The 27,314-nt window shown below is 39.8% G+C and overlaps 1 protein-coding gene across 2 annotated transcripts; it reads left to right on the top strand.

Annotated features, from left to right (window-relative positions):
* The first annotated feature begins 70 nt into the window (after nucleotides 1–70).
* On the top strand, nucleotides 71–27,314 carry galt (galactose-1-phosphate uridylyltransferase). 2 transcript variants are annotated; one of them, XM_061698034.1, is made up of 12 exons: nucleotides 71–319; nucleotides 1,191–1,228; nucleotides 1,472–1,641; nucleotides 2,979–3,054; nucleotides 3,283–3,328; nucleotides 6,027–6,156; nucleotides 7,393–7,449; nucleotides 9,562–9,684; nucleotides 13,978–14,110; nucleotides 14,353–14,436; nucleotides 21,996–22,150; nucleotides 22,408–27,314. In XM_061698034.1, the coding sequence occupies exons 3-12, from the start codon at nucleotides 1,534–1,536 to the stop codon at nucleotides 22,495–22,497; spliced, it is 1,002 nt and encodes a 333-aa protein (XP_061554018.1). In that variant the 5' UTR covers nucleotides 71–319; nucleotides 1,191–1,228; nucleotides 1,472–1,533; the 3' UTR covers nucleotides 22,498–27,314. The 2 variants fall into 2 exon arrangements, with proteins under 2 accessions (XP_061554018.1, XP_061554017.1); XM_061698033.1 differs by lacking the exon at nucleotides 1,191–1,228.

The raw sequence follows: 27,314 nt of genomic DNA, 5'->3' as shown, positions 1-27,314 counted from the left end.
TTTGAACCAATCATTACGAAATCGCTGTATGTTCCATTCGATTGCACTCTTCGGGTTTACGGTTTTTTTTTTATGACGCTATCATTTAAAGCTCTGTTTTAGTTTAAATTATATATGATGTTTAATATTAATGATATTATGAACATGTACCACTCAAATCCGTCTACGTGGAACGCCTTTTTTAAAGAGACAGATACGTATTTGTAGAGCAAATAGTATGCTCCTGTTTTACAGGAAGTAGCAGCCGAAGTTTTCCAAAGGGAGATTTTAAACAACGCTGCTGACATGAGTGGCCCCGAAACCCATTTTGATCCAAAAGGTATGGAGTTGTACTGACTTGAATTACTTTGGCATGTTTAATTAACCAGAGCTACAAGTCGATCCGAAACTCCTGCATCTAAATTCTGCACCGGAACCAAAACTACACGAATATGATAGTGAGCGTGATGGAATTTTTGTTCTATTTACCGCTTTTATTATCCCGCGTATTCCCAAACTTTAACCCCCCCCCCCCGCCCCCCGATCAAACGAATATGTATGGAAGCAGGATTTCGCCATATTTGATCCTTTCTTATGCATACCAGTTATACTTCCAAGTGTGTGTATAGTTTTCAACGAAAATAATTTATTGATGCCATGTTGCTGCGCTGACGTGTAGCTCTTTTCTCTGCACATTGACTTTGTAAATATACGAAACTTGTTTTGTGCTTGCATATGTACATTTGGTCATGTATTGACTGCTCTACATTCTGGGTGAATGGTAGTCTACACAGACACAGTTGATTGATTGATTGATTGTTGTACTTTAGCATTTTGTTTGATTAGTATACGAACCACGTTGTTTTTTGTTTTCTGTAGGATTTTGCCACATTGTCAAAGTATTGCACGGGCGGTTTGAATGTTTTGTTCTTTATGTCACTACAGCTATTAATTTGCATACAGGGTATGTGGGATTTCCAGTATGCTCTCGTATAATGAACATAGTCATCAGTGTATTGCCAGACTGAGTCACGCAAGAGTCGTTGATCAAGTTGTCTGAAAAGCACAAACCAGACTTTGTGTTTGTTTACGAATTGAGGCCCTGTGCAAGTTTGTGTACTCTGCTTTAGTATCACTCATAATGTGTGAATGTTCAAACAAAGCGCATATTTTGATGAACCACCAACCTCGATAAGTATGTGTTTCAACAGGTGTCTTCGATGGTTTGGACACATCCAGAGGAGTAATAGTGAGTATATTGGTCGAAGGATGATGAGGCTGGAGCTGCCAGGCAAGAGAGCTAGAGGAAGACCAAAGAGAAGGTTGATGGATGAAGTGAGGGAAGACATGAGGGCAGTTGGTGTTTGAGATGAGGATGCAGGAGATAGGCTTGTAGGAAAAGGATGACGCGCTGTGGTGACCCCTAAATGGACAAGCTGAAAGGAAAAGAAGTGTGTTAAAGTATCATTCTTTTGTTTCAATTCATCCTCAGAGCACCAGCACCTGAGGTATAACCCTCTAAGAGACACTTGGGTCCTGGTCTCAGCCCACCGTATGAACAGACCCTGGGCCGGTCAAGTGGAAAAAACTCCAGAGGAACGTATACCAAGATATGATCCTTACAATCCACTGTGTCCTGGAAACACACGAGCTAATGGAGAGGTAACAAAGCATGCATACGTCTGTAATTCAGAGGTACCTTGATGCATAAGTGACAAGACTTAGTTTTTTTAGATGTAAGTCGTCACACCGGCAGTCTACATGTGCTTTTGTGGACTTTGAGAAGACGTACGACCGTGTCCCTCGGGGAGTCCTGTGGGAGGTGCTTTGGGAACATGGGGTGCCGAACCCTCTGATACAGGCTGTTCGGTCCCTGTACGACCATTGTCAGAGTTTGGTCCGCGTTGCCGGCAGTAAGTCGGACTCGTTTCCGGTGAGGGTTGGACTCCGGCAAAGCTGCCCTTTGTCACCGAGTCTGTTCATAACTTTTATGGATAGAATTTCTAGGCGTAGAGGGGGTCCAGTTTGATGGCTTCAGTATTGCATCTCTGCTTTTTTGCAGATGATGTGGTTCTGTTGGCTTCATCAAGCCGTGTTCTCCAACTCTCACCGGAGCGTTCGCAGTTGAGTGTGAAGCGGCTGGGATGAGAATCAGCACCTTCAAATCTGAGACCATAGTCATTTGGGAGGGGCTCAGAGTAGAGCCGCTGCTCCTCCGAGTACGAGAGGAGCCATGATGTGGCTCGGGCATCTGTTTAGGATGCCTTCTGGACGCCTCCCTGGTGAGGTGTTCCGGGCACGTCCCACCGGGAGGAGACCGCGGGGTCGGAAAAAAAAAATTCACACCACAGGCGAGAGTTTGGTCAACCCCAAACTCTCGCAAGGCCTGGAAACGCCTCGGGATCCCCTCAGAAGAGCTGGAGGAAGTGGATGGGGAGAGGGAAGGCTGGGCTTCCCGGCTGAGGCTGCTGCCCCCGCGACCTGACCTTGGAAAATGGATGGATGGATGAACTTGGCTATAACAGTTTTGCTCTGACCAACCAATCAGGATGAAAAAATGCTGACATTATTGTGGACCAGCTAGCCTTGTCATTTTAAATTGAAATCTGATTGAGTACAGATACGTTCCCAAATTAAATTGACATGCCAGATTTCAGCCTCGATACGCACACATCTCTTCTCTCTATGAGAGGCTGAAATCTGGACAAGAAAAAATAGAAATCCAACATACACATACTGGAAGCAGTTCAGCCAAGAGAAACTACAAAATGAAGACGAGTGGAATAAATAATACAATTTCACAGACAAAAATTACATATATACCCCATCCATCCATCTTGTATACAGCTGATCCTCATTTTATATTTTGGTTGTAAACGTAGGTCTGCAGAGAAGGCCGTTCTGGTCCTGACATCTCACCACTTTATTCTGCACATTTGGTTGTCGACTGGCAACCATCAGACAAAATGAAATGTGTATTTGTTGTGTTGTCTCACTAGACAAATCCAGAATACAAGAGCACTTTTATTTTTGAAAATGACTTCCCTGCCATGCAGTCAGATGCTCCAGATCCTGGTGAGTGTTTCTTTGTTCCTTATAAAAGTTATTATTTCACATTAGGGAAAATAAATCTCTTGCTAATGTGTATCAATTTTCTGCACTCTCATGGTTCTTCATCATAAAGCAACACACTCATGAGGAGGAATAGGATAAAAATACTAGTTCTTAGTATTCTTAATAGTTTGCTGACTGTTTTCATTACACAGTATTGTGTGAGTAAAAAAAAAATGTTGTGCTCTTCAGTGTCAGGTCATCCATTGTTCCAATCTAAAGCTGCCAGAGGGGTGTGGTAAGAATTTTTTTTTTTTTTATAATTAGTACAAATATTTGATGTTAGCTATCAGCTACTTTTTATGTATTCAGTCTTACTTATCAACCAACCGATATTAGAAACATCACTCAATATAATGCGGTGTAGTTTTAGTCCTCTGCAAACTACTCCCACCATAGCAAACCTATTGTTATGTCAATACCTCTCATGTAGTGTCAGTCAAAGCAGAGCATCGTGGCAGACTTGGCAGAAAAGGATGACTTAATTATACCGATCCAGAATTGGTTCTGTTTAGGCTGTCCAAGAGTAGAATACTGTAATATGGATTCCTCTTTTGGACCAATCAGCATTAGAGTTACTGTACTGGAATTCAGGTGAAGTTTGAATCAGTGCAGAGCTGGACAACATTGTTTTGGACTTCCTTAAACTTTCACCCGGTCACACCCATAGGTACATTATGCTTTGATTTTCTCCTGAACCAACAGTGGATGGAAATGTTTCCTAACCTGACAAGAAAAGTCAGGAACATTTACACTGTATTTCAGAAGAATATATACTTCTTAGCTGCATGTAATGACTGCACACATTCAATCTTTACATGTTAAACACGCCAAACAGGATAGCCACTCCCTTCCTGTTGCTCACTTCCAGCATACAAGCCTAATGAATAGTTGACATCCACAGCCTGCTGAGTAGCTCAAAAACCTCTGCGAAGAAAGTTCCACTAAAACCATCTTGGTTCATTGGTTTTGAGGCAAACCCATATCAATGCATTGCATGCTACAAACATGCAGTACATCTAATCACACATTCATATACAGTATGTGTTGGTTGAAACCTCGTGTTGACATCCCATGTGTTGAGACTCGCGCGCGCACACACACACTGGATAATAAGGCCAATATTCTGAAACTGATTTCTTGCCATGTTTTTGTATTGATGTAAAGTTTTCCTTCCTCAATATGGGATTCAGTCTTTTCATTTTCACCATCAATTGGTTGGAATACATATTTGTTCCCACATCATGTTTTAGTGTTTTTGCAAAGGGATCTTGAATTAAATATTTTGTTGGCCCCCAGCAGCACTGAGACAATCTGTTATACTGAAACAAGATTTGGGGAATTTTTGTGTGCTAGAGGAAACAAAAAATCAACATGAGGGAGAACATCAAGTTTTTATGCACAATGCCATTTACAATACCAATAAGTAGCAGAGGATAAAATAAATTTCTTCTCAAGGGTCCATGATTTGTCTCAAGTTCTATTGAGACATGTTAATTGGTTACATTCAATTTAGATTAACCACAGTAATGAGTTAAAACTCTGGCCTGTCTGAGTAAGCTCCCAATTTGCTAAAGTACATTTTTGTCAGCATAAACCAATTTGGATGGGGGACAAGAAAGGAAGTTTATTTCTAGATCTGCAGCTCAGCCATATGCTTCCTTCAACCTGGCATCTGCATCAAACTGACTGAAATTAGATGGGGAGAACAACTGACGTGCAAGAATAGCTTGTGGGTGTCAATTACAGTCAGGAAATACGTCTCACCTTCAGTATCAGTTTATAGTTTTACATTTTTTTCTCTTGAAACAACAATCACTTTAACTGAAGCTCACAATGAAGTTAATGTAATCGTGTGATTGCGGAGAGTCAAAGTGCTAAGGGTCTAATGTATCCTTTAAATGGTTCCCAGTTTTCTGGCCAAATTTGTAGACTGATTGCACTGAAAAACAGCTTGCTGATATTATCGTGTACTACTCGGGTAATGATTACATGTCATGTAACACTACCTTTAGCAGATATCTAGTACTATACTGGCGAACCACACAGTGAATACACTCTGTCATGAAGAGGAAAAGCTTCTAGTTCTCGAAGATAAAATTCTCCCCACGACCATTTGTTTTGCTGAGAAGAGCTCGGGTCCTAATCAGATGTAAACCAAAACCTAAAGCAGTGTAGAGACATACAAATTTTAACATCTTAAGACAGATTTAAAACGTGTATGTGTGTGTATATATATATATATATATATATATATATATATCGCACACGTACTGGTATCTCCACCAATCCTTAGTCTCCTCCCCCAAACCAGATGTCTGCCGTAGTACCAAGACTGACAAACTTCTTGCCAGATGGCAATTTTGCGACGTTGTTCCAATGTCACTTTTCGAGCCACGGCAAAGGAATGATATGCTTACAAAAACTGCAAAGCGAATGAAACCTGAAATGAAATTTCACAGGAAGATGATGTTTTTTGATGCAGTTTGCATTCCATACACAAGCACAATCATTTTCTGCAAGGGGCACCTCGTAAGGCATGTCAGTTGTTTTTCTGTCAGTTTGAAAAACACAACCAGAAACCTCAATAGAAAAGCCACCCTAAATGTCAGAAATGGTCAGATTTTGACAGGTGTTTTCCCAGACGTTTCTCAGCCTTGACGAGAGATTTCTTTTTTCTGAACAGGGAGCTCCCGCACGTATATATGAACATCGTTCCATGCTTTTCAAGGAAAACACAACTGCAATTTAACCACTCATTTACAATTTAAAAACATTATAATAGACACACATTAAGAAAAGTTCAGTGTGACCAAAGGTAAAGAATACACTTTTACAAATACTGATTAAAAAAAAAAATAATAAAAATAATTTTTGTTTTTAATGTTTTTTTTAACTACTGCCACCATTTTAACTAACACCCCACATCTTTTCAGTAAGGTCATGTGTTTCCATCCCTGGTCTGACATCAGCCTCCCTCTGATGAAAAAAGGAGAAGTTGTCAGTGTGATTGACAAATGGGCGGAACTCATGGAAGAACTGGGTGCCACCTACCCATGGGTTCAGGTATGGGATACGCCGATAAGACCCCATTGTCTATAGTAACATAAGATGCCTTTCAAAACAAGTCTTGCTTTTTGTTTGTTTTTTCCCCTCAGGGATTTGCGATGGTTCTCATTAGGGCCCGACCGATATAGCTTTTTTTTAGACTGATAGCGATCACAGAAAAAAAAAATGTGGTCGCCGATAGATTTAAAAAAGTATGTGATGAATAAAATAACTACTTTTGGGGATTTTTCAACGCTAATAACAACAAAGATGTGACTTGCAGGCAGAACATTTGACTGTTTTACAATACTTTGTCCTTAAGTATTTGCTTAACATTACACCAGAGAGGAATTTTCAAGTACAAAAACATGCAAAAAAGCATTAACTGATGAATTTACCTTAAGAGTTAGGCCATAAATGTAAGCATCATATGAGCAAAATAACGAATGGATTTTCTGGCAAAACATTTATGCAGTATGCCCTTTGATGTTAAATCACATTTCTTCTACTCAGTTATTTTTTTTGCCATGAAGAGACGCCTTTCTCAGATGTTAAAACATGTCATCGTAGACAGAGTTGCATTTTAAATATATTTTGTACAGGGAGAGAGCTGAACTCAAACAGGAAACAATCTTGATTATTCATTTTTAAAAAGTTTCCCAGAAACTATTTTTTCTCATCAAAAAGTGTGTTTTCACAGTCACAAACGCTGAAAGTTATCCTTCCTCAAAGTTGGGAGATAGTGGTTTCTCGGCCTGATCCTTTCTGTGTTGTGTGTGGTTATCTATATGTGCCATGGTGTGTTGCCCGAAACCAGCTGGAATAGGCTTCAGCTCACCTGTAAATTTAGAAAGATGTTAAAAGACGTTCATTCAGGTTCTTTGTCGTATTGTGTGTCACTGACAATGTAGTGGTTCACTTGCCTGACTTATGTGCAGGCAGCTTGGTTTTATCTGTAGGTGTGAATGTGAGTGTGAATGTTTTTCTGTCTATTTGTGCCCTTCTGCTCCAGCTCCTCACGACCTTGAACAGGTCAACCGGTAATGAAAATGGAGGGATGGATGTTCTATTTTGTCCAGTCTATACTTACACTGTATTTAATATCTTCTTGTACTGAATAATTACCACCATTGTCATATACTGAATAATTACCACCATTGTCATATAAATCATCCATCTTTTAGTGCAGCATCATAGCGCATGTCAGCAAAAATAGATATCTAACTTCATTTTTTTTTTTTTTAATTTCTTTAGATCTTTGAAAATAAAGGAGCTATGATGGGTTGTTCCAATCCGCATCCGCATTGTCAGGTAAAATATGCAAACCCACACACACATAACTGATCACTCACAATATTGACCACACAAAATATCTAAGCCTAAAACTACAGTACGTTGGTAGTTAATTTTAAAATCTTTTATGGTAACTTAATTTGCGGGACATCCAGGCACCTTTTTAAAACAAATAGTGCAGTTCAGTAAATGTTCTTAGTTGGCTGTTTAGTAAGATTTTATTAATTTACGGGACATCCAGGCACCGTTTTAAAACAAATAGTGCAGTTCAGTAAATGTTCTTAGTTGGCTGTTTAGTAAGATTTTAAAAATAGTATTTCTTCAAGCAATAATACCTGGCAACGTTAGCATCATGTACTGTCAATTTCTAGACATTGACAATAGAGGGCAGTGTGTGACTTCAGACAAACGCTGTGTATCATGGCATTCTCTCTTTTTTTTAGTTTTATTTATTTCCCCCCCAGATTAACTAGTTACAATGAAAATATAATATATATTTGTTTTTCCAGATTAACGAGTTACAATGAAAATACAATAATGGAAAGATCTAATTTGGGATAATATTTGTAGTGCAAGATTCATTTTTCAAGTACATTCTGGATTTGAATTAAATGAACAATGTTATGGTTGAACATAACTACAGTTTTCAGATCATGACTCACATTGTTTTGCCAGTGCCTATTCGGGCTTCAATTTAATGTAATTATTATTGAGATACTTGTAGTATGAACCATGTGTACAATATTTAATAAACAATGTTGCCCTAGAAAAATTAACTTAGGTACTTTACTAAGTATTTGACTTTAAAAGTAACTAAGGAAAATGACAAAAAAAAAATAGTAACGCACAGTTAATTGGACAAGTGTCTTTAACCTGATTACCGGTCTGGATGTATTAGATTACCCGTTACGATAAAACATGGTAGTATTCGAGTAAAATGTTAATAGGTAACGTGTTACTGACATCACTGTTGATAAAGTCTTTTAAATTGTCGGACAGAGGGAAATTATTCCTTCTTTTTAACATATTCCCGACAATTTGTCTTGTGGGAATAGATGCTCATCTTTGTTGGTCTCTTGTGGGTCATCTCTTCATTTCTCCTTGAGTCAACAGTCTGCTACTGGATCTGAGCTGGATCTAGTGTCCACAGAAACACAGCTGCACAAATACACCCCCAGCTACAGATGTTGGCACGCATGCATATATAATCACACACACACACACACACACACACACACACACACACGCACACAAATGTAGGTTTGAGTATCCAATAACTTTTAATATCAACAGCTACAATAAGTCAGTTTCTGTCTTCTTTCAGTCATTGTGTGATATCATTTATGGATTTAAACCCTGTTGCTGGATGATATATGATGAAGAAGGGCCAACACAAAAATACTTGAAAATGAAAGAATAATGACTTAATTACCAGAGGGACGCTTTTCACAATGTGTGTGACGCCTTTGGATGTGCACTGCATTCTGGGTGAATAAATTTAGGGTTGTTTAATTAGAAAACAATTAGCCATTCTGTCAGAGGCAGCGCTGCATGGCATGCAAAAACAGCACTGAATGCCTCTGGTATTTGCTCTACATGCTCTACTTTCATTAATTTTTAGTCCCAATGTCAGAAATGATATTAAGCAAAGCTCGAAAAGCTCATGAAAATGGTTAAGAGACCACTATCAATATCATTGTAGAAGTCGTATTTGAATAGGTAGTGTTCATAATTAAAAGAAAAAATCTTTTGTTAAAGAGTGGAAAGAAGTGTCTTGATATTGTCGGCTCCCTCATTCCCCTCTCATTCCTCCCTGCCCTAACTCCTAAGGCTACAAGGTAGTTAATGTTGGGACAGTGATAATTGTAGAGAATTGATAATCTCAGACAGGTACAGTATGCATTATGTGAGTGGTGCACAATACCACAAATTCCACACACAAAAGTTAGAACTACAGTAGCCCAAAAGCAACTCCGGGGCCACAGAAATCTTGGCAACCCTTGCTATGCCTCTGGTCTCAACTTATTCTCAGAGTAGTTTTGAGCATAACCTGATCGCAATTTTCTAGGATTCTGTCATATCTTAATATTGTCTTACTCCATCTTTTTTCTACTTCCTTCGATATCACAGGTGTGGGCCAGCAGCTTCCTCCCAAATGAGCCAGCTCTGTCTGATCGCTGTCAGAGAGCGTTCTATGAAAAACACAAAGAGCCGCTGCTGCTGCAATATGCCAAGCAAGAAGTTGAGAGAAAGGTACGGTTCAACAACCACAGTATAGAGACACCCATGTAAAGAAAATGGCCCCAAGGTTATACGGTTGTGAATTTAACTAAATTGTTACCTCAAAAGTCAGTCTAGACTGCGATGTCGTTACCTCTTACTATTAATAGTGTTTTTTGTACTTGTATGACAGTTAAGAATGTTAAATTGTTGCATAATCATGCCTTTACACTTAATTAAGAGTTTATTATTGTGGGAATTAGCCCCTGGAACTGATTTTTTCATAGTTCCATTATTTCTTCCATCCATCCATCCATTTTCCGTACCGCTTATCCTCACTAGGGTCGCAGGCATGCTGGAGCCTATCCCACCTATCTTCGGGCGAGAGTTGGGGTACACCCTGAACTGGTCACCAGCCAATCGCAGGCACATATAAACAAGCAGTCATTCACACCCACATTCACACCTGGGGGCAATTTAGAGTCTTCAATTAACCTACCATGCATGTTTTTGGGATGTGGGAGGAAACTAGAGTACCCGGAGAAAATCAACGCAGGGACGGGGAGAACATGCAAATTCCACACAGATGAGGCTGAATTTGAACCTGGGTCCTCAGAACTGTGAGGCAGATGTGCTAACCAGTCGGTCACCGTGCCGCCCCATTATTTCTTATGGGATTTTTTTGTTTTGTTTTTCTTTTTTGCCGCTTTCCAGGATCAGATTGTGTTTTACTTTTGAGTTTCCACTCTATTACAAATACAACAGAACACATTATGTATGAAACACCATAGCTAATGAAGACTTTGACCTTTTCAAATAGCATGTTATTTTTTAATTCTAGATCAAGATTAATTTTGATAAAAGTGAAGGATTGCAGTCGTTTTATACTATTTATGCCATTTTTATGGTGAGGCAATAAGTCACTTAGAAGTTATGCTAACTTTGATTTTAATACGACATGCAGTATTGTAGCAAGCCATTGTGTTGAAGTGATTTATTGATTATCCAGTTCAGTAACAAATACTCTTCTAACCAAGTCCAGTTGCCCTTGACTTTTCCATTATTAAAGAAAATCTTACGCATCATCCATCTGCTTCCACCCCCTTTCGCCCTGTGTTGTTCTGTCACACCTTTCCTTGCTGTTTTCCACTAGAACACGCTGCCTGTTTTTCAGTCAGTGAAGCATGTGATGGGGCAGTAGGAAAGCTCATTAGCATCATCCTCTGACATCTATCTTCAACCTGTGAAAAGATTAGGAAGACCTATTTTGTTCGTTTCGCGTGTTTTAGCAATTCTCTATTCATGTGTGAAGAACATAAACAATAGCAACCTTGAGGTTAAGTTTCGACATAACACATTTCGCACTTAAGCACAATCTGAATGTTGCAGTCGTAAGCAGATGCCTTAGTGGAAAGTATGAGTAAACTGTGTTCCAGAGATTTTATTTTTTTTTTTTCACCCCATAGTGGGGTATTCCACTGGCAGCTCATCAATAATGGTGTTGCTCTTAATATGAAGACACCAACTCTATTAATGGCCTTTTGGAGGGTGAATCAGTTGTAATTAGGTTAATCAAATATCTATTATAATTAATACTTTTTATAAGTAATTTTGGCCAAATGATTGCTGTAGGATTTCAGTGTTTTCGTCAATTGTGGTAGTTGCAGGCCATCTATGGATAGTGTATATTGTACTCCGTGTTGGAGCAGTGTGGTGGCCATAAAGCTTAAACTGGCACTGAACTGGAGTCGAGACAGAAAAAACTTCTTTATAGGAAGTGATTGTGTAACGCTGCTCCAGTTTCAATTGGGCAAGAGAATATGTTGACAAAAACTGGGCACATTTATTTACACAAAATGTTTTATTATTTTTATTATATTATTATTATTATCGTTGTTGTTGTAATTAGAAGAATACAACAAAGGCAGGTCATTTTCAAATGTATGCACAAAGGAGAGAATCATAAAAGTGAAACCATAGTCTGTTTCTTTAGAGTACAGTCATATGCAAGATTACTCAGAAGATGATATACTACTGTATATACACCACCGTGAACATTATCCAATTTCTTTATGCTGTGGTCTGATGCCTTCATGAAGACAAAATACCCATAATAATCCCAAAAAGGATGCACATTTATTAAGAAGGATTAACTGCCATTATGGATGATATCACATGATAGCTCAATGTACTGTTTCACATGCGCACTTAAGAGTAAGAATCTTAATGTTACTACTATGTACAATAAACAACAATTTGATGATGATGACAGCTTCATCCTGGAGCAGATTCTTTCCTATGGGAATGTTCTCAAGGTAAAGGTTTGCTAGATTTTTTAAGGATTTAAGTACAAAAGGAATAGGTAGACATCATGCAGTAGTTTTTGGTCTTTGACATCAAGCCTTAGGCTAAGGTCCGAAATAAGCTTGTCTGGGTCTTATTAGGATCTGGTTGCCTCACGGCACTTTGCACCACTGTGCTTTCAATTGAAGAGTCGAACTTTAGCTTGTATTTAGTGCTGAAGCGTATGTTCCCTGCTGTTTGTTCTGCTTCACTTTACAGCCAAATAAGGAAACATGGAGTCACCGGTGGCAAACATCTGTTAATGTAGATGATTTGGGAAAAGAGATTAATTCATACACACACACAGGTATGAGATACATGCGTGAGTGTGGGGGCTGACCTTTAGTTAGAGAGTTAAAGTTAGAATGGAAGCAGTGGGTGTGAGAGAGAGAGAGTGTTTGCCGGGTTGCCTAAAAGTACTTTGTGTGTGTGTTTGTGCCGATAGTGTCCTTCTTCCTATTTGCTCCCGTCTGTCTGACCCGAGGTTAGGACTGTAAATTGGCACACGGCAGTACTTGGCGAAGCTTGAATTGGGCTTTGGCTCCCATGTGATCCCCTTGAGTTTGAAAGCAAAACTTTCCAAGCTAATTGAATGAAACTTTTTGGGGGGGATTTGTGAGGTGTGAGGTATCTGTTTTAGGACACTCTCCACTGACTGCTCGCCGTGGTCCTTTTTTCTGTCTTTCTCCCCATTCATTTGTATTCGATCTTTATTCTGCTGCATTATAATCCGCTTAAACTCACAGGGAGAAAATAGTGGAAAGGACTGAGAAGGTGGTAGAAGGTTAAAGAGCATAAATTATGATTCAATCAGTAAAAAATAACTACGGTAAATGTTGTTTACAGCATTCACTAATACATTGTTATAGTACATTTTATTCAAATGTCAGTGCACATTTATTCTCCTCACTTTTTATGAAGCTCTTATTTATGAAGTAATTTCTATCTTGCTGCACAAGTTTTAGACCTGTGAGAAATCAAAGTCCCTGGATACCTAACCTGTGTGTGATCATAGACAATCAGGTTTTAGTATGTATCTAATGTTTTTTGCATGACAATGTGATGGCATATGGTGTGAGTAAAAACTTAACATGGCTTCAAAATTGTTTTGTAAAACCCATCAATCACAGTTCTCGAAGAAAAATAAGGCATTAGAAATCTGCATGAACCCAAACTTGCAAAAATTTTGTTCAAGCCATTTGGTCATGTCATCAGGTTTGACACATACATTGTGTTCGCAACGCAAGGGCAAAAGCAGTTGTGACGTTAATTTCGACAGCAGAGGGTGATGTTGCCCAACATGACATGGATGAAACTTGATGAATTAACCTGTTTAATTTTTATTCCATGAACGCAATATTCATCACAATACAGTGGGCCCATGTTATTCGCGGGGGATGGCGACCGAGCCGGACCATTAATAGTGAAAATCCGCAGATAATTGATGGCCATTATAATCGCATTGAGAATTTTTTTTTAAAAAAGAATAAATTATCGTAATAATGCTCATCCATGCGGCACGGTGGACGACTGGTTAGAGCGTCTGCCTCACAGTTCTGAGGACCGGGGTTCAATCCGCCTTGGCTTGCGGGCGTGCTGGACCCTATCCCAGCTATCATCAGGCAGGAGGCGGGGTACACCCTGAACTTGTTGCCAGCCAATCGCAGGGCAGACAAAGAACCATTCACACTCACATTCACACCTACGGGCAATTTAGAGTTGTCAACCTACCATGCATGTTTTTGAGATGTGGGAGCAAACCGGAGTGCACGGAGAAAACCCACGTCGGCATGGGGAGAACATGCAAACTCCACACAGGCGGGGCCGGGGATTCAACCCCGGTCCTCAGAACTGTGAGGCAGACACTCTAATCAGTCAGCCGCCATAATAATGATCGTATATAAATATATTATTTTTGTCTTAAAGTAGTTAGTGCTGACAATTGTGCAATTTTCACTCACATGCACAATATTTTCCTTTTAGGAACGGGTGGTGGTGATGAACCCTCATTGGTTGGCAGTGGTTCCTTACTGGGCGACGTGGCCCTACCAGTTGCTGCTGTTACCACGACGACATGTCCTCAGAATCAATGAGTTGACCACAGAGGAGAGGGAGAGTAAGTGTGTTTTTGGGGAGATACTACATAATTGTGAAGTTGTTTTTCCCAAGGACAAAAGCAATTTGTCGCTTTAGTATAAATTCTTTATTCTATATTCAACATTTTTAAGTGACTGTCCATTCTAGTTTTACCTTGCCTCTTAAGATCCCCTTCCTTCAGTTATTTAGGATCAACAGTGAAAACCGTTCCACTTAAGTCTTGTTTGCTCTCTTTATCTTCCGGTCTTCTGTTTTTTTCAGGTCTGGCTGACATTATGAAACAACTGCTAACCAAATATGACAATCTATTTAATGTGTCCTTTCCCTACTCCATGGGTTGGCATGGTAAGAGTACACAATCTACAGGAAACACACGTTCATACATTTTTAATCTCCATGAAAAGGGTGACATAATCTTCAAAACTGGATTGTCATATGATAATGTCACATTTGAGACAAAGGATTTAACACTAAATTTAACAGGAATGACAAGCAATAATGCTGTAGCAGTACTTTAAAACAATTCAAATTACCTGACCATTTGGCCTCCAGTAATAACCTATTTCGGTGAATATTAAGAAGCATGTTTAATGTCAAAAGTTGATTTTAATTCCTCTTTAGTGTTCAGTAGAAGCATTAGTGCACCATATATCACTGTCAATCACATTAACATATTTAAAGGTTAACTGTTTACTGTTCAGGTTATTGGCAACAACGTAAATGTAAACGGATGCATTTTTTCTTACCTTAATTCTTATTTTAATGGTGCTTAACATATTTTGCAAAGTTGCTTTAATGTGACAAACGCACAAGTTTGTCAGACATTCACTGCAAATATTCGACCAAAAACATTAATGTTATGTTATGTAATAATATGTATTATAAACTGTTTATAAGTGTATAATTAGTGTACATTCCACATTGGAGTAGCTCATGTTGGTAGCTTAGAATAAGTTCTTTGGAGATGCACTACTTGGGGAGTAGGCATTGTTCCACAGAGAAACATCAAGAAGCGCCAAATGGACAAACCCTATATTTTTGTAGTTTGGGCAAATCAATTGTGCTAAAATGTATGTTGTACTTTTTCATCGTTTAAGCTCTTCCCACTTTATCAGCTCTTCCCCCCCCCCCCCCCCCCCCCCCCCCCCCCCAGCTGCTTGTTGCCAAATGCTTATGCATGGAAAAATCCCATTGTTTATACCTGAGACCATCTGATCGCTCTAAAGCTGGCCGGCCACTGTCACAGCCATGTGCCAATTTCGTAAGAGGACAAGTAGATGTTGTGAAGGAATAAAGGAAAAAGACGCATTTAGAAATAAGAGGCTGATGGAGCAGAATTCAAGCAGCGATTTTAGATTCAAGCCACATCTTTGTTCTATTCTTGTGGGCAAGCAAACACCACAAGATGATGGCATTAGCAAGGAATCAATGAGTTGGCAGACAGGAGTTGATCCAGAAGCGGAAAAAAAAAGAATGTCCCTTTTGTAAACATCAGATAGTTCCACAGTTTTACATAACAGTGAAGCATAATTTCTGCAGCACTGTTGGTGAGCTGTGGGACCCCTAAGAAGTGCTGATTATGTGGTTGTTTACATAAATGATGATTACTGCCAGCAGGACTCTCCCCATGATCTGCAACAATCCTCATGAACAAATTTCACTTTCACTGAGGATGAAACTATTCTGAGGCTTTTTTTTTTCCACTTTTCTTAGCTAAGACTTGGTAATTTTTTTTTGTCTTTTGTCTTTCTTAACCAAAAATCCATGACTCATAATTAGTTTGTTGCTGATCCGAATGGTGGTGTCTGCTCTGTGTCTATTGATATTTTTGACATTAGTGCAAATCAGCAACATAACTGATTTGGTTTCTTCAAATCGTCGATTTTTATTTATTCAACTGCGGAGAGTAACCGGTGTTATTTTTGGTCAGGAATCTAACCAAGTGGAGTGAGTGGAGTTTTTTTTAAAGAAATACAGCATGAATATTACTCCTTCCGTACGGCAGCATGTTGAGACAAAAGACAAGACTTTTCCTCTTTGGCCCGGAGGACACGAAGCCCACAATTTCCAAAAACAATTTGAAATGTGGACTTGTCGGACCACAGAACACTTTTCCACTTTGCATCAGTCCATCTTTGATGACCTCAGGCCCAGAGAAGCCGGCGGTGTTTCTGGGTGTTGTTGATAAATGGCTTTTGCTTTGCATAAGTTTTAAGTTGTACTTACGGATGACAGCCCTAAAATAATTGCCTATGAATGGCGGCAGGGCGATGGCTGGTCGAAATGAAGTTCCGCCCCTTACTTCAACATACTGTAGTTCTTTGGCACCAAGATGGCACGAAAGCAGTACTTTTAAAAAGAACCAGGCTTTGGCCTGATCACATACACAGTGAATAGGTAAGTTTTTCAGCAAATAACAGGATATGTTCCCAATAAAATCTGTGAATAGGTGAATTTGGAAGTAGCGAGAAACAAATACGTATGTGGGGAAACATATTTATCCTTTTGAACTGAATAAATGGTGAAAAAAGATTTTTGATCATAATTCACATTTTGTAATGTACCAATTAGATTTTAATGTGAATATAAATATGTGCAAGTTAGATAATTCATTCCAATATTGGTTTTAAATACCACAGTAGGTTGGTCATCTTTCTTTAGTCGTCACAAGTCACCTTTGTTCCATAATTAAAAAAAAAAAGCATGAGTATGACAAATACCTTTGATGTGTCAAAACATTACCTTACATGGGTCTAACACAGATAAATCAACTTGCATCTCTGAAGTCTTGCTGCGAAGATGATGTTGGACTGCTGCAAAGAAACAGCTTGCACAAATATACTAAAGTCTGGAAGACCTGTTCAGGATTAGTGTTTACCGCCCAGGCAGCTGTTACTCTAGCTCAAGCACGGGCTGCACTTGATATTTATCTGCACTGCAAAAGGCAGTGGGGGAAATACCCAGTTTGAGGCCTTGGCAAAGAAGCACCAAGCAAAGGGCCCGTAGCGGAACAAAGGTTAGCAGAGTGCAGTGATGCACTGAGTAATATGTGACAGAGGAGAGCAAGTGTCATCATGCCTCAATACCTGAGAGTGTTAAATGTTGCAGGTCCAATGTGTGCAGCATCTATGCCTTCCTGAGTTACTTTACAAAACGGACACTTCACTGTTCACCCACCATCTCAGTGCCCACTATTGCCTGAAATGGAAAATTCAAATGTACATTCAGGTATGACTAATGCAATATGAAATTATGAGCAGTAACATCAGAAAATAAGTCCAAACACTCCATATGATGAGAAAACATACATAGAAGAACTCTGGTTCAGTTGTCTATATATAAAAGTATATAAAGTCTCGACACAGTGCTGTGAAAAACCATTTGCCCCCAACACCCCCCCCCCCCCCCCATGCAATATCTAAAAAAAAAAAAAAAAAAATCAGTTTCTAAATGATTTGATTTACATGTATAATGGGAAAACAAATAACTTGATTAACCAGTTTTTGGAAAGTTGAGTTGAATTTCACTGCACACCCCCAGGCCTGATAACCGTCAGATTTGTCAAATCATGAAATCACTTAATTGTGACTATCAGACTAAGTGATGTAAGCTACAAGATCTCAGTGAGAACTGCATCACGCCACAATCCAAAGAAATTCTTGAACAAATGAGAAAGTGATGCCAGTGAACCATGGTCAGAGCCATTATCCAAAAATACAGAAAACTGGGAACAGTGGTAAACCTTCCCAGTAATGCTTGGGCAACAAAAATTCCTCCAAGAGTGCAACATGACTCCTCCAGGAGGTCACAAAGAATCCAAAACTCATTTAAACAACTGCAGCCCTCACTGGCCTCAGTTAAGGTGTTCATGACTCGACAAAAGAAAAGACATAGGGCAAAAATGGCATACATGGGTGAATTCCAAGGAGGAAACCACACCTGACAAAAACATTTCAACAGTCAAACACGGTGGTGGCTATGTGATGGTCTGGGGCTGCTTTACACTTCAGGCAGTAGACAATGTGCTATGATTAATAGAACAATGAATTCTTCTGTCTACCAGAAAATCCTTCAGGCCACGGTCCCGCCATCGGTTTGTGCCCTCAATCTTAAGCGCTCTTGTGTTATGCAGCAGAACAACAACCAGAAACACACTAGCAAGTTCACAAAACAAAATCAAGGTTTTGGTGTTCCTAAGTCAAAGTCAAACTCATTTTAGAGACTAAAAACATCAATATTTCCTTGGATATCTGCCCCTGCCACTCACTGGCCTAAACAATGGCTTTCACGCCATTACTTTACAAGTTATGGACTGTGTAACGTGAAGATAAATGTAACATAATGAGGACCCATCCCCATACTGTGAATCTTTGTTCCAACAACATCGCAACCCACAATGCATATTAACACATTCAAAAATGTTGCTAATGAGTTATCGCTCCCATCTGTGTTTGCCGTTAATCTTTATTTCTTTAGCAGCAGCCCACCTTTTTATCGTGCTAGGCTTAGAGCTGTACTGATGGAATAAGTAGTTGGATGGCATTCAAGTCAGGGACTAGGAATAGATATGCCCAATCTTGTTCAGCAGGAAAACACATGACAAATACTTCTATGACCAGCACAATTGGTGTTTGAATTCTCTTGCAGAACACCTATTTACTAATAAGAGCACTCTCTTCATTCCTTATCTGTTCCTTCTTTGTGCTTGCTCTTTCTTTTCACTGGTGTTAGTTTCTTTACTGTCTCCCTCCACTCAATCTATATTTGTCTCTGGTCAGACTCTTATTGGCAGGCAATGTCTCTGGAGAATTTATTGGATCCCACAAAGGGAAACATGGGGAGTACTACGGGTTCATAGTCACCTGTCCGCGCCTGCTGCCATGTCTGCCATAGAGATTTCTTGTGAGGGGAAACACAGTTTAATTTCAATCCTATTCAAATTTTGTGTGTTATTTACCACACATGAGATTGTTGTGCATGAGCTAGAGCCTATCCCCTATGTACCCTCTACTGTACTGTTTGGTAAGCACACGGAGAACATGCAAAAGAACTGTGGGGCAGATAGACTACCACTCTTCAACCGTGCCGTCGATAGAACATTTATATTTTGAGATTATACTGTGGATATTAAAACAACACAACCAAGTGTCCAAAGCTAGTCATGGAGAAGAGCACGTTATTAGATTGCATGGATGACGACAGGTCATACAATGTACACGTGCATGCACAAAGTGCTCACTGTACTTTTCCACATTTGATGTTAGATTTATTCCACAATAGATGGATTTTTTCCCCCTCAAAATTCTATACACAGCATTTTTTTTTTGCACAAATGTAATGAAATAAAATACAAAATTACATGTACAGAAGTATTCCCAGCATTTTCTATGAAGGTTGAGGTCAGGTGTGTCCTCTTTCCACAGATCAGCCATGAGATGTATAGCTGTATAGCTTAATTTAAGTCCACCTGTGGTAAATTCATTTCATTAGTCATGATTTGGAAAGGCACTCACCTGTCTTGATCCTACAGTTCACAGTGCATGTCAGAGCACAAACCAAGTATGACGTCAAAAGAATTGTCTGTAGAACCCTGAGACAGGATTGTCTCGAGACACATCTGGGGAAGGGTACAGAAAATAATTACACCGCTTTTAAGGTCCCAATGAGCACAGTGGCCTCCATCATCCATAAATGAAACTTTGGAACCACCAGGATTCTTCCGAGACCCAACTGCCTGTTGAAACTGCATGATCAGGAGAGAGGGGCCTTAGTCAGGGAGTTGACCAAGAACCCATTGGTCACTATTAAAGCTCCAATGTGCTTCTCTGGAAAGATGAGAACCTTCCAGAAGGACAAGCATCTCTGCAGCAATCCACCAATCATACCTATATGGTGGCATGGCCAGACAGAAGGCACTTCTTAGTAAAAGGAACATGGTAGCCCACTTGAAATTTGCCCAAAGGCACCTGAAGGACTCAGACTATGAAAGACAAATTTGATTTGAGTCAGAATATGTTAATAGTCCCATTCAGAAGGGCAATTCAATTTTACAATGAACTTGTCCGTAGTACAACAGTAACAACAACAAGGTAATAAATATATAGAGTATTCATATATATAGAGTGGACCCCCGCTATTCACAGGGGATAGGGGGTTTAACCACGAATAGTGAAAATCAGCAGGCAATTGACACCCGTTATAATAGCATTGGTAAAAAAATAAAATAATTTTGAACCCCCAAATTCTATTATATTACGCAAAAAGGCCGTAAGCACTGTGAATACTTTCCGATTTGCTGTATTCACTGTGTTTCCAGTTTTAATTTGGTTCTGTAGTCCGAACAAGGCAAATAAAGAGTATTTTTTTTCTGCTTTGTTTCATAAGCTTGCTGAATTTGTGTTTTACGGAGATAATTTTCTTAGCTATGATGGCACAATGTCAAGAAAATTATCATCGGGTCATCGCCATACACACTGGAAAAGACGGCATTTCGGCCTCTAGCAAACTTAAATGTTATCGTTTCTTGATCTTCACAGTTGCTGTCACCATCAGACTTGTAGTATGCTTCAGTTTTTCGTGTGCTGTAAACTAGTGGTAAGAGCTCATCTGTAAAACTTGGGCTTTGGAACTAGAGGGCTATGATCCCACTGTGGATAAATCTAAATTGGAAGTAGTTGTTGGAGGGATGCTAGTCTGCCTCCTAACTATTGTTACGGTGCTCTTGAGCAAAGCATTGTCCTGAAATTGATCATGGTCAACCTGTAATTTTAAATGTACACTGTTGTCAGTACAGTATCAGAATCAGAATCATCTTTATTTGCCAAGTTTGTCCAAAAAAACACACAAGGAATTTGTCTCCGGTAGTTGGAGCCGCTCTAGTACGACAACACTTTGAGACATAAAGACATTGACAAAAAAACAGTCACTGAGCAATAAAGGGTTAATAGTTATCTGGTAATGCTGGTACATTTTGTTTTTGACAATTGTACAAAGATGCAGTCCTCTAGCACTTAGAGCAGTTTGAATGACTAATATAGCAATAGTCCGGTGCAATGAGCATTGTGCAAAGGGCGCCGAGACTTCAAGGAGTGTATGCAGTTTAAAGTGACAAGTAGCGCGATAATCTGAGACAATGTTGATTGTGCAAATGTTGCAGATACTCCACAGTCAGTGTGAAAATGGAGCAGATGCTACTCTGGCATGAGTGGCCAGTATTGGTCAACAACAGATATGAAAATCCAAAGACGAACGAAAAACACAAAAACAAAAACAATACTAGAGAGCGCATGACCGAGGCGACCACACTTGTCGGCGCCATCTTGCAAAATATAAAGTACTTAAATGGACCTACTGTACATATATTCAGTTGGTGTGGAATTTAAAATTGTCAAATAAACTGGCCGTCATCTGTCTCATGTCATTTAAAGGAATTTTTTTTCCCCCCCTAAAAACACCCACGAAATAAGTTATTTTCATTTTTTTTAAACTACTCAATTGTCAACAACTGTGTTTTCTCTAAGATAACTGACGAGGGAGGCTGATTTCTGGTCTGCTGTCCAAAAGGTTTAATGAGCAAAGTGCTTCATTCATGCTGTGTGAATAGCAAGAGAGATGTCTTTTTTTCCCATGGTGATGCATATTCTTAATTAGCCTTCAAGCCAGTCGCCCTGGCTGTTCTGTTTACTTGTGTGCAAGTGTGCTGCAGAATTGAAGAGAAAACAAATCAATATATTCTGCCATTTGTATTTTTGTTTCGTCAGTTTGCACGAAAGCTCAGGTAATGCTGAGGGCAGGGTGTCATCCTCATTAATAGATATATGAAATGTGAGCTTTCTGAAAAAGCGTTTTATTAGCGAGATGAACAAATCCTGCATCTTTCGTCTTGCTTATGTTTTTTTCCACAGGAGCCCCTACTGGTCCCTACTTAAAGGATGACAACTCCCATTGGCAGCTGCACGCTCACTACTACCCCCCTCTGCTGCGCTCAGCCACAGTTAAGAAGTTCATGGTCGGCTATGAAATACTTGCTCAGGAGCAGAGAGACCTCACTCCTGAACAGGTGATTGATAATAGCAACACCCCTGCATGTTTTCCACAGCTTCATTTACAACTGGGACCTATTCATGGTTTTTTAATTTACATTTCAGGCATTTAGACTTTTTTTTTTTAACAAATTATCCTTTTGTTGTGGAAAAAGACAGGACGTTTGTCTTGACTTAGAGGCCTTCTAGACTTATGATCACACAAGATTTAATTGTATTGACTGTCTGTCCCTGAAGTTGTCTTACAATCGCTCTTGCTTTATTTTATTTTTAGGCGGCAGAGAGGTTACGGAATCTACCAGATGAGCACTATAAAAGCAGACATGGAGAAGAAAAATGTCAATGCAATGTATTGATCAAATAAGTGGAGAAGATGGAAATATTATTTTTGTACTCAAAACAAAAGTCAAATCAAGACAATAATACAAAAAATCTAAATATCCAACACAAACACATTATGCCCGAGCCTCTCGTGACTTATGTCTCTCACACAGCTTGAAGGTGTATTAATTTTGTCCCCAAAAAAGCTCCTAGCAGGACTTTTGACGTAATTATGAAATTAATTTAAATTGGATGTGACATTGGGGGTTAGGCTATTTGTGAAGCGGCATAATTAAAACAAAAAATAAAACTAGACTATGTCCGGAATAGCTGGACAGGTTATGCTGAAAATTATCCATCCATTATCTGAGTACCCGGAGAAAACTCACGCAGGCACGGGGAGAACATGCAAACTCCACACAGGCGGGGCTGGGGATTGAACCCCGGTCCTTAGAACTGTGAGGCAGACGCTTAGTTTGTCATAATTTATTTTATTGAGAATTTATGCAAAGCTTGTAGTTTGTTTTACAGATATTGATTTTATGAGGGTCACACAAAAAATTAATTCAGGCTCATGAAAAAACTAGAGAATCTCATGAATGGTGGGGGACAACATCCATTCTCTCTCTGTCTCAGTTAAGCTTAATCGGAAACTCAAGCTATCTTGTCGTCTTGTAAGAACTAAATCCCCTTTTTTTTGTGCTATAATGGAGCGTCTTTTTGGTATCCCGGAAAACATGGGAAGACATTGCAGAACTACAGCAAATAGCAACATGTAATTACATTAACGTAATTAGTATAACTCAACTTTTTGGTGTGGTTAGCCCGTCAGCCTTTCTGTCAAAAGTCTCTGGGTAACAAAGTTCTACCCGTGCTTGGGTGTGTTTTCTCTTGAGTACACTGCCTGCCTCCCATATTCCAAAATCATGCACATAACCAGGTTTTTTGAAGGCTCTTAAACCCTGCGGATAATTTTCAGTATAAATTGTCCGTATAGGTGTGATTGTGAATGATTGGTTGTCCAAAGTGTAACCTGCCTCTCACCCAATGACAGCTGGGATAGGCTTCAGTTTTTACCGGTGACCTGAACAGAAAATGGATGTGTCCAGTTTTTACTGTTCGATCAGTATACTGGTATTATCAATTGTGTCAATGTATCAACTTTTATCTAGGTATATGACATGATTCTGTGATTGATGTACAGATCAAGTTTAAAATGGCAACGTTTAACAAGTCTCACTCGCACACTCATCGTAGCAACAACAGAGGGCACTGTTGCTCAAAAAGTAAGGCTCTGGAGGACCAAGAGTTTAGACCGGTGGTTAAACTTCAGTGCTCAAGGGCCAAATCCAATTTTTAAAACAGGGTCCAGGTCATTATTGGATGAGTTAAAAAAGAATAGTTAAATATGTAACATCCATCCATTTTCTTTACTGCTACATGTACATTTTAACTAACCCATTTTAGTGAGAGAAAAAACTAATGCTACAAATATTTCAGGTCTTTTGATAATGTAAATTCTTAGTGGGCTGGATTAACGAACATGGGCCGTATTTGGCCCGCTGGCCACAATTTGCCCACCCCTGAGTTCAGACATAAATTTAAAAACACTTACACAAAAATGTAAATTCTTAGTGGGCTGGATTAACGAACATGGGCCGTATGTGGCCCGCTGGCCATAATTTGTCTGTTGTTTCACTTTAAATAAAATGTTTGCTAAAAGATTTGTGCAGAGGCACATACTGCATCAAAACGAATCGAAATCGATTAATCGTTGCTGATCTTGATATTCCTTTAGCACAGTTACAGCTGTCCCCAACCTTTTTGTACCACAGACTGGTTTCGTGTAAAGTATTCCAAAGGCCCGGCATATATACAAATAAATGATTAAAAATACAACTCACCATTGCACGTTTTTTTCTTTAACGAGCCCGCCAATCTCATCTCGCATTTCATAGCATAGTGTGTTGTAAAATGAGACATAATCGCCAGGCTCCAAAAAAATAAGCGTTTTTCTTTGAATGTTTCTGTTTCACTCTTGCTTTTATTGTATTTTAGGATGTAGTAGTAGACATGAGGAATGGCAGACATTGGCATGATTGGCTGCACATAAGAGGGCGTGGCTGAAGAGACTGTCCATCCATCCATCCATCCATCCATCCATCCATTTTCTATACCGCTTATCCTCACTAGGGTCACGGGCTGCTGGAGTCTATCCCAGCTATCTTCGGGCGAGAGGCGGGTCGCCAGCCAATCGCAAGGCACATTCAATCAACCTACCACGCATGTTTTTGGGATGTGAGAGGAAACCTGAGTACCCGGAGAAAACCCACTGAGGCACGGGGAGAACATCCAAACGCCACACAGGCGAGGCTGGCATTTGAACCCCAGTCCTCAGAACTGTGAGGCAGATGTGCTAACCAGTCGATCACCGTGTCCTGAAGCGACTCGGTGACTCTAATTACAGATACACAAATGCGCAACAACATGAGCACACAGAAGAATAAGATAAACCAAGCACAAAGAATGAGTTTGACCCAAAATCTAATGGGTTTGGAGATTAATAATGGGGCCCTGGTAGGAAGAAAAATCATACAGTATCTGTTAATGGAGGAAACAGTAATTTGACTCCATGATGGTCAGATGAGAGACTTCATTTATTTCTTCAAATAGAGATGTTTCTCTTCTGTCATAATCATCTCATCAGGCTAAAGACTTTCTCTGAATTAACATCATGCATTGTAATGAATGTAAAATAACATTTCAAAAGTAACATGTATCTCATGGGTGGCAATAATAAAACACATTCAGTCAATATCATAATATTGTAAAATATCAAATGACCCATAAAACTATTAAAACATCCATCCATCCATTTTCAACACCGCTTACCCTGGTTAGGGTCACGGGACGCTGGAGGCTATCCCAGCTGACTTCGGGCGAAAGGCGGACTACACCCTGAACTGGTCGCCAGTCAGTCGCAGGGCACATATAGACACGGACAACCATTCACACTCACATTCACACCATCACTGAGCGAGAACTGAACCCATGCTGCCTGCACCAAAGTCAGGTGAGTGTACCACTACACCATCAGTGACTACTATTAAAACAATGTTTTCATAATTTGTAATTTTACCAGTGAACAGTCAGACTACTGAGATACTGTATGTATAAAATATGCCTCTTTTTGTGTTGGACGTAATGCTTTTGTTGGGGAATTTGTATTTTTGCCATCAGCCCATCTGTTCAGGATGAAACAAAAACAACTAGACCGATTTTTGCTACATCTGGTTCATACATGTACCATTACTTTTTGAAGTACCGTATTTTCACGACCATAAGGCACACGTATTAAAAGGTGCAGGCTCAGTTACGGGGTCTATTTCTGGATTTAACACGTACATAAGGCGCACAGTATTATTGGGCGCAGGCATGGTAAAACACGCTAGTTTAAAACATACGGTTTTGCATGCACGCTAAAACAATGTTTTTAAAAAGGCAGCGGGAGCAAAACTGAATTCGGTTGTACTTTATTGAAGTATTTAACAATGTACTTATGTTATTTTTTGATCAATCCTCATCCACAAATCCATCAAAGTCCTCATCTTCTGTATCCGAAATGAACAGCTGGGCAAGTTCTCCATCAAACATGCCGGGTTCCCTCTCGTACTCGTCAGAGTCAGTCTCGTTGCCGTGCGGCTCCTCAGAAATGATGCCGGCTTTTACGTAAGCTCGAACAAAAGTGCAAGCAGACACGTTAGCCCAAGCATCCACAATCCATTCACAAATTGTGGCGTAACTTGCCCGGCGCTGCATCCTATTCTTAGTAAAGCTGTGTTCGCCATCTGTCATCCATGGCTCCCACGCCGCTCGCAACTTCACTTTGAAGGCCCTGTTTACACCGATGTCCAGTGGTTGGAGTTCCTTCATCAAGCCTCCCGGAATGATGTCAAGCTCCGAGTTATTGCACTCAGTCGAATGGTGACTGTAGAGACGCTTCTCCCGGCTGTTCTTTGCTCATTAATCCATTGTTCAAGTTGGTCTACCAACTCGGGCCACCTCGCCTTGTTTCCGCGTTTTCCTGCTTCCTCCACTTGCAAACCATGGATTTGTTTATCTTGAATTCTCTCATGGCTGCTCGATTCCCATGTTCCTCCGCGTAACTAATGGCTTGCAGTTTAAACTGCTTCGTAAGCGTGTCTCTTCGTAGGTGCCATTTTCGGGGGTCCTTAGCCAAACCGATGCACATACCGGAACTATATACCTACTGAGGGCGTGTCTTTAGCATCCTCTGTCACGCGCACCCTTCCCCCTTTCCGTCCGCATGCTGTCCTCAGTCACGTCAGCCTTCCTCTATATAAGCAGCATGTCAGCAGGAAATGCTCCCAGGCAGTCAATCGGAGCGCTCATTAAAGTCACACAACCACATTTAGAGATTTTGGAACTCAGTGCACACATAAGGCGCGCCGCATAATAAGGCGCCCTGTCCATTTTGGAGCAAATATAAGACTTTTAAGTGCACCTTATGGTCGTGAAAATACTGTAGATAAAATGTATATTACAAGATGTATATTCAGTTGTGTTCACGGACCTGATGCATCCGTGCGATTTTTGCCATATCCGGTTCATGCATGGACCATTACTTTTTGAAGTAGATAAAATGTATATTACAAGAACAATATTCAGTTGTGTTCACAGACTTGATGCATCTGTGCAATACACAATATGAGCCCACTTTTTCCATTATCATATTTTCACAATTTTTATTTTGAATTAATCTTGATTAATTATGATACGGTCGGGCAAGTATTACATTTTTGCCTTGCTACATAAAATAAAATGCAAGAAAGTAACTTG

The sequence above is a fragment of the Phycodurus eques genome, chromosome 15 (assembly GCF_024500275.1).
Source record: "Phycodurus eques isolate BA_2022a chromosome 15, UOR_Pequ_1.1, whole genome shotgun sequence".
Classification (NCBI taxonomy): domain Eukaryota; kingdom Metazoa; phylum Chordata; class Actinopteri; order Syngnathiformes; family Syngnathidae; genus Phycodurus; species Phycodurus eques.
The sequence above is the reverse complement of the archived record's forward strand: the minus strand, read 5'-3'. Positions and strand labels throughout refer to the sequence as shown.

What these genes read in the sequence shown, in the direction of transcription:
- galt (XM_061698033.1), top strand. Translation starts at nt 286, where the DNA reads ATGAGTGGCCCCGAAACCCATTTTGATCCAAAAG. An exon ending in AAAGCTGCCAGAGGGGTGTG is followed by an intron (nt 3,329 to 6,026) that starts GTAAGAATTTTT and finishes ACATCTTTTCAG; the next exon opens with TAAGGTCATGTGTTTCCATC. An exon ending in GACCACAGAGGAGAGGGAGA is followed by an intron (nt 14,111 to 14,352) that starts GTAAGTGTGTTT and finishes TGTTTTTTTCAG; the next exon opens with GTCTGGCTGACATTATGAAA.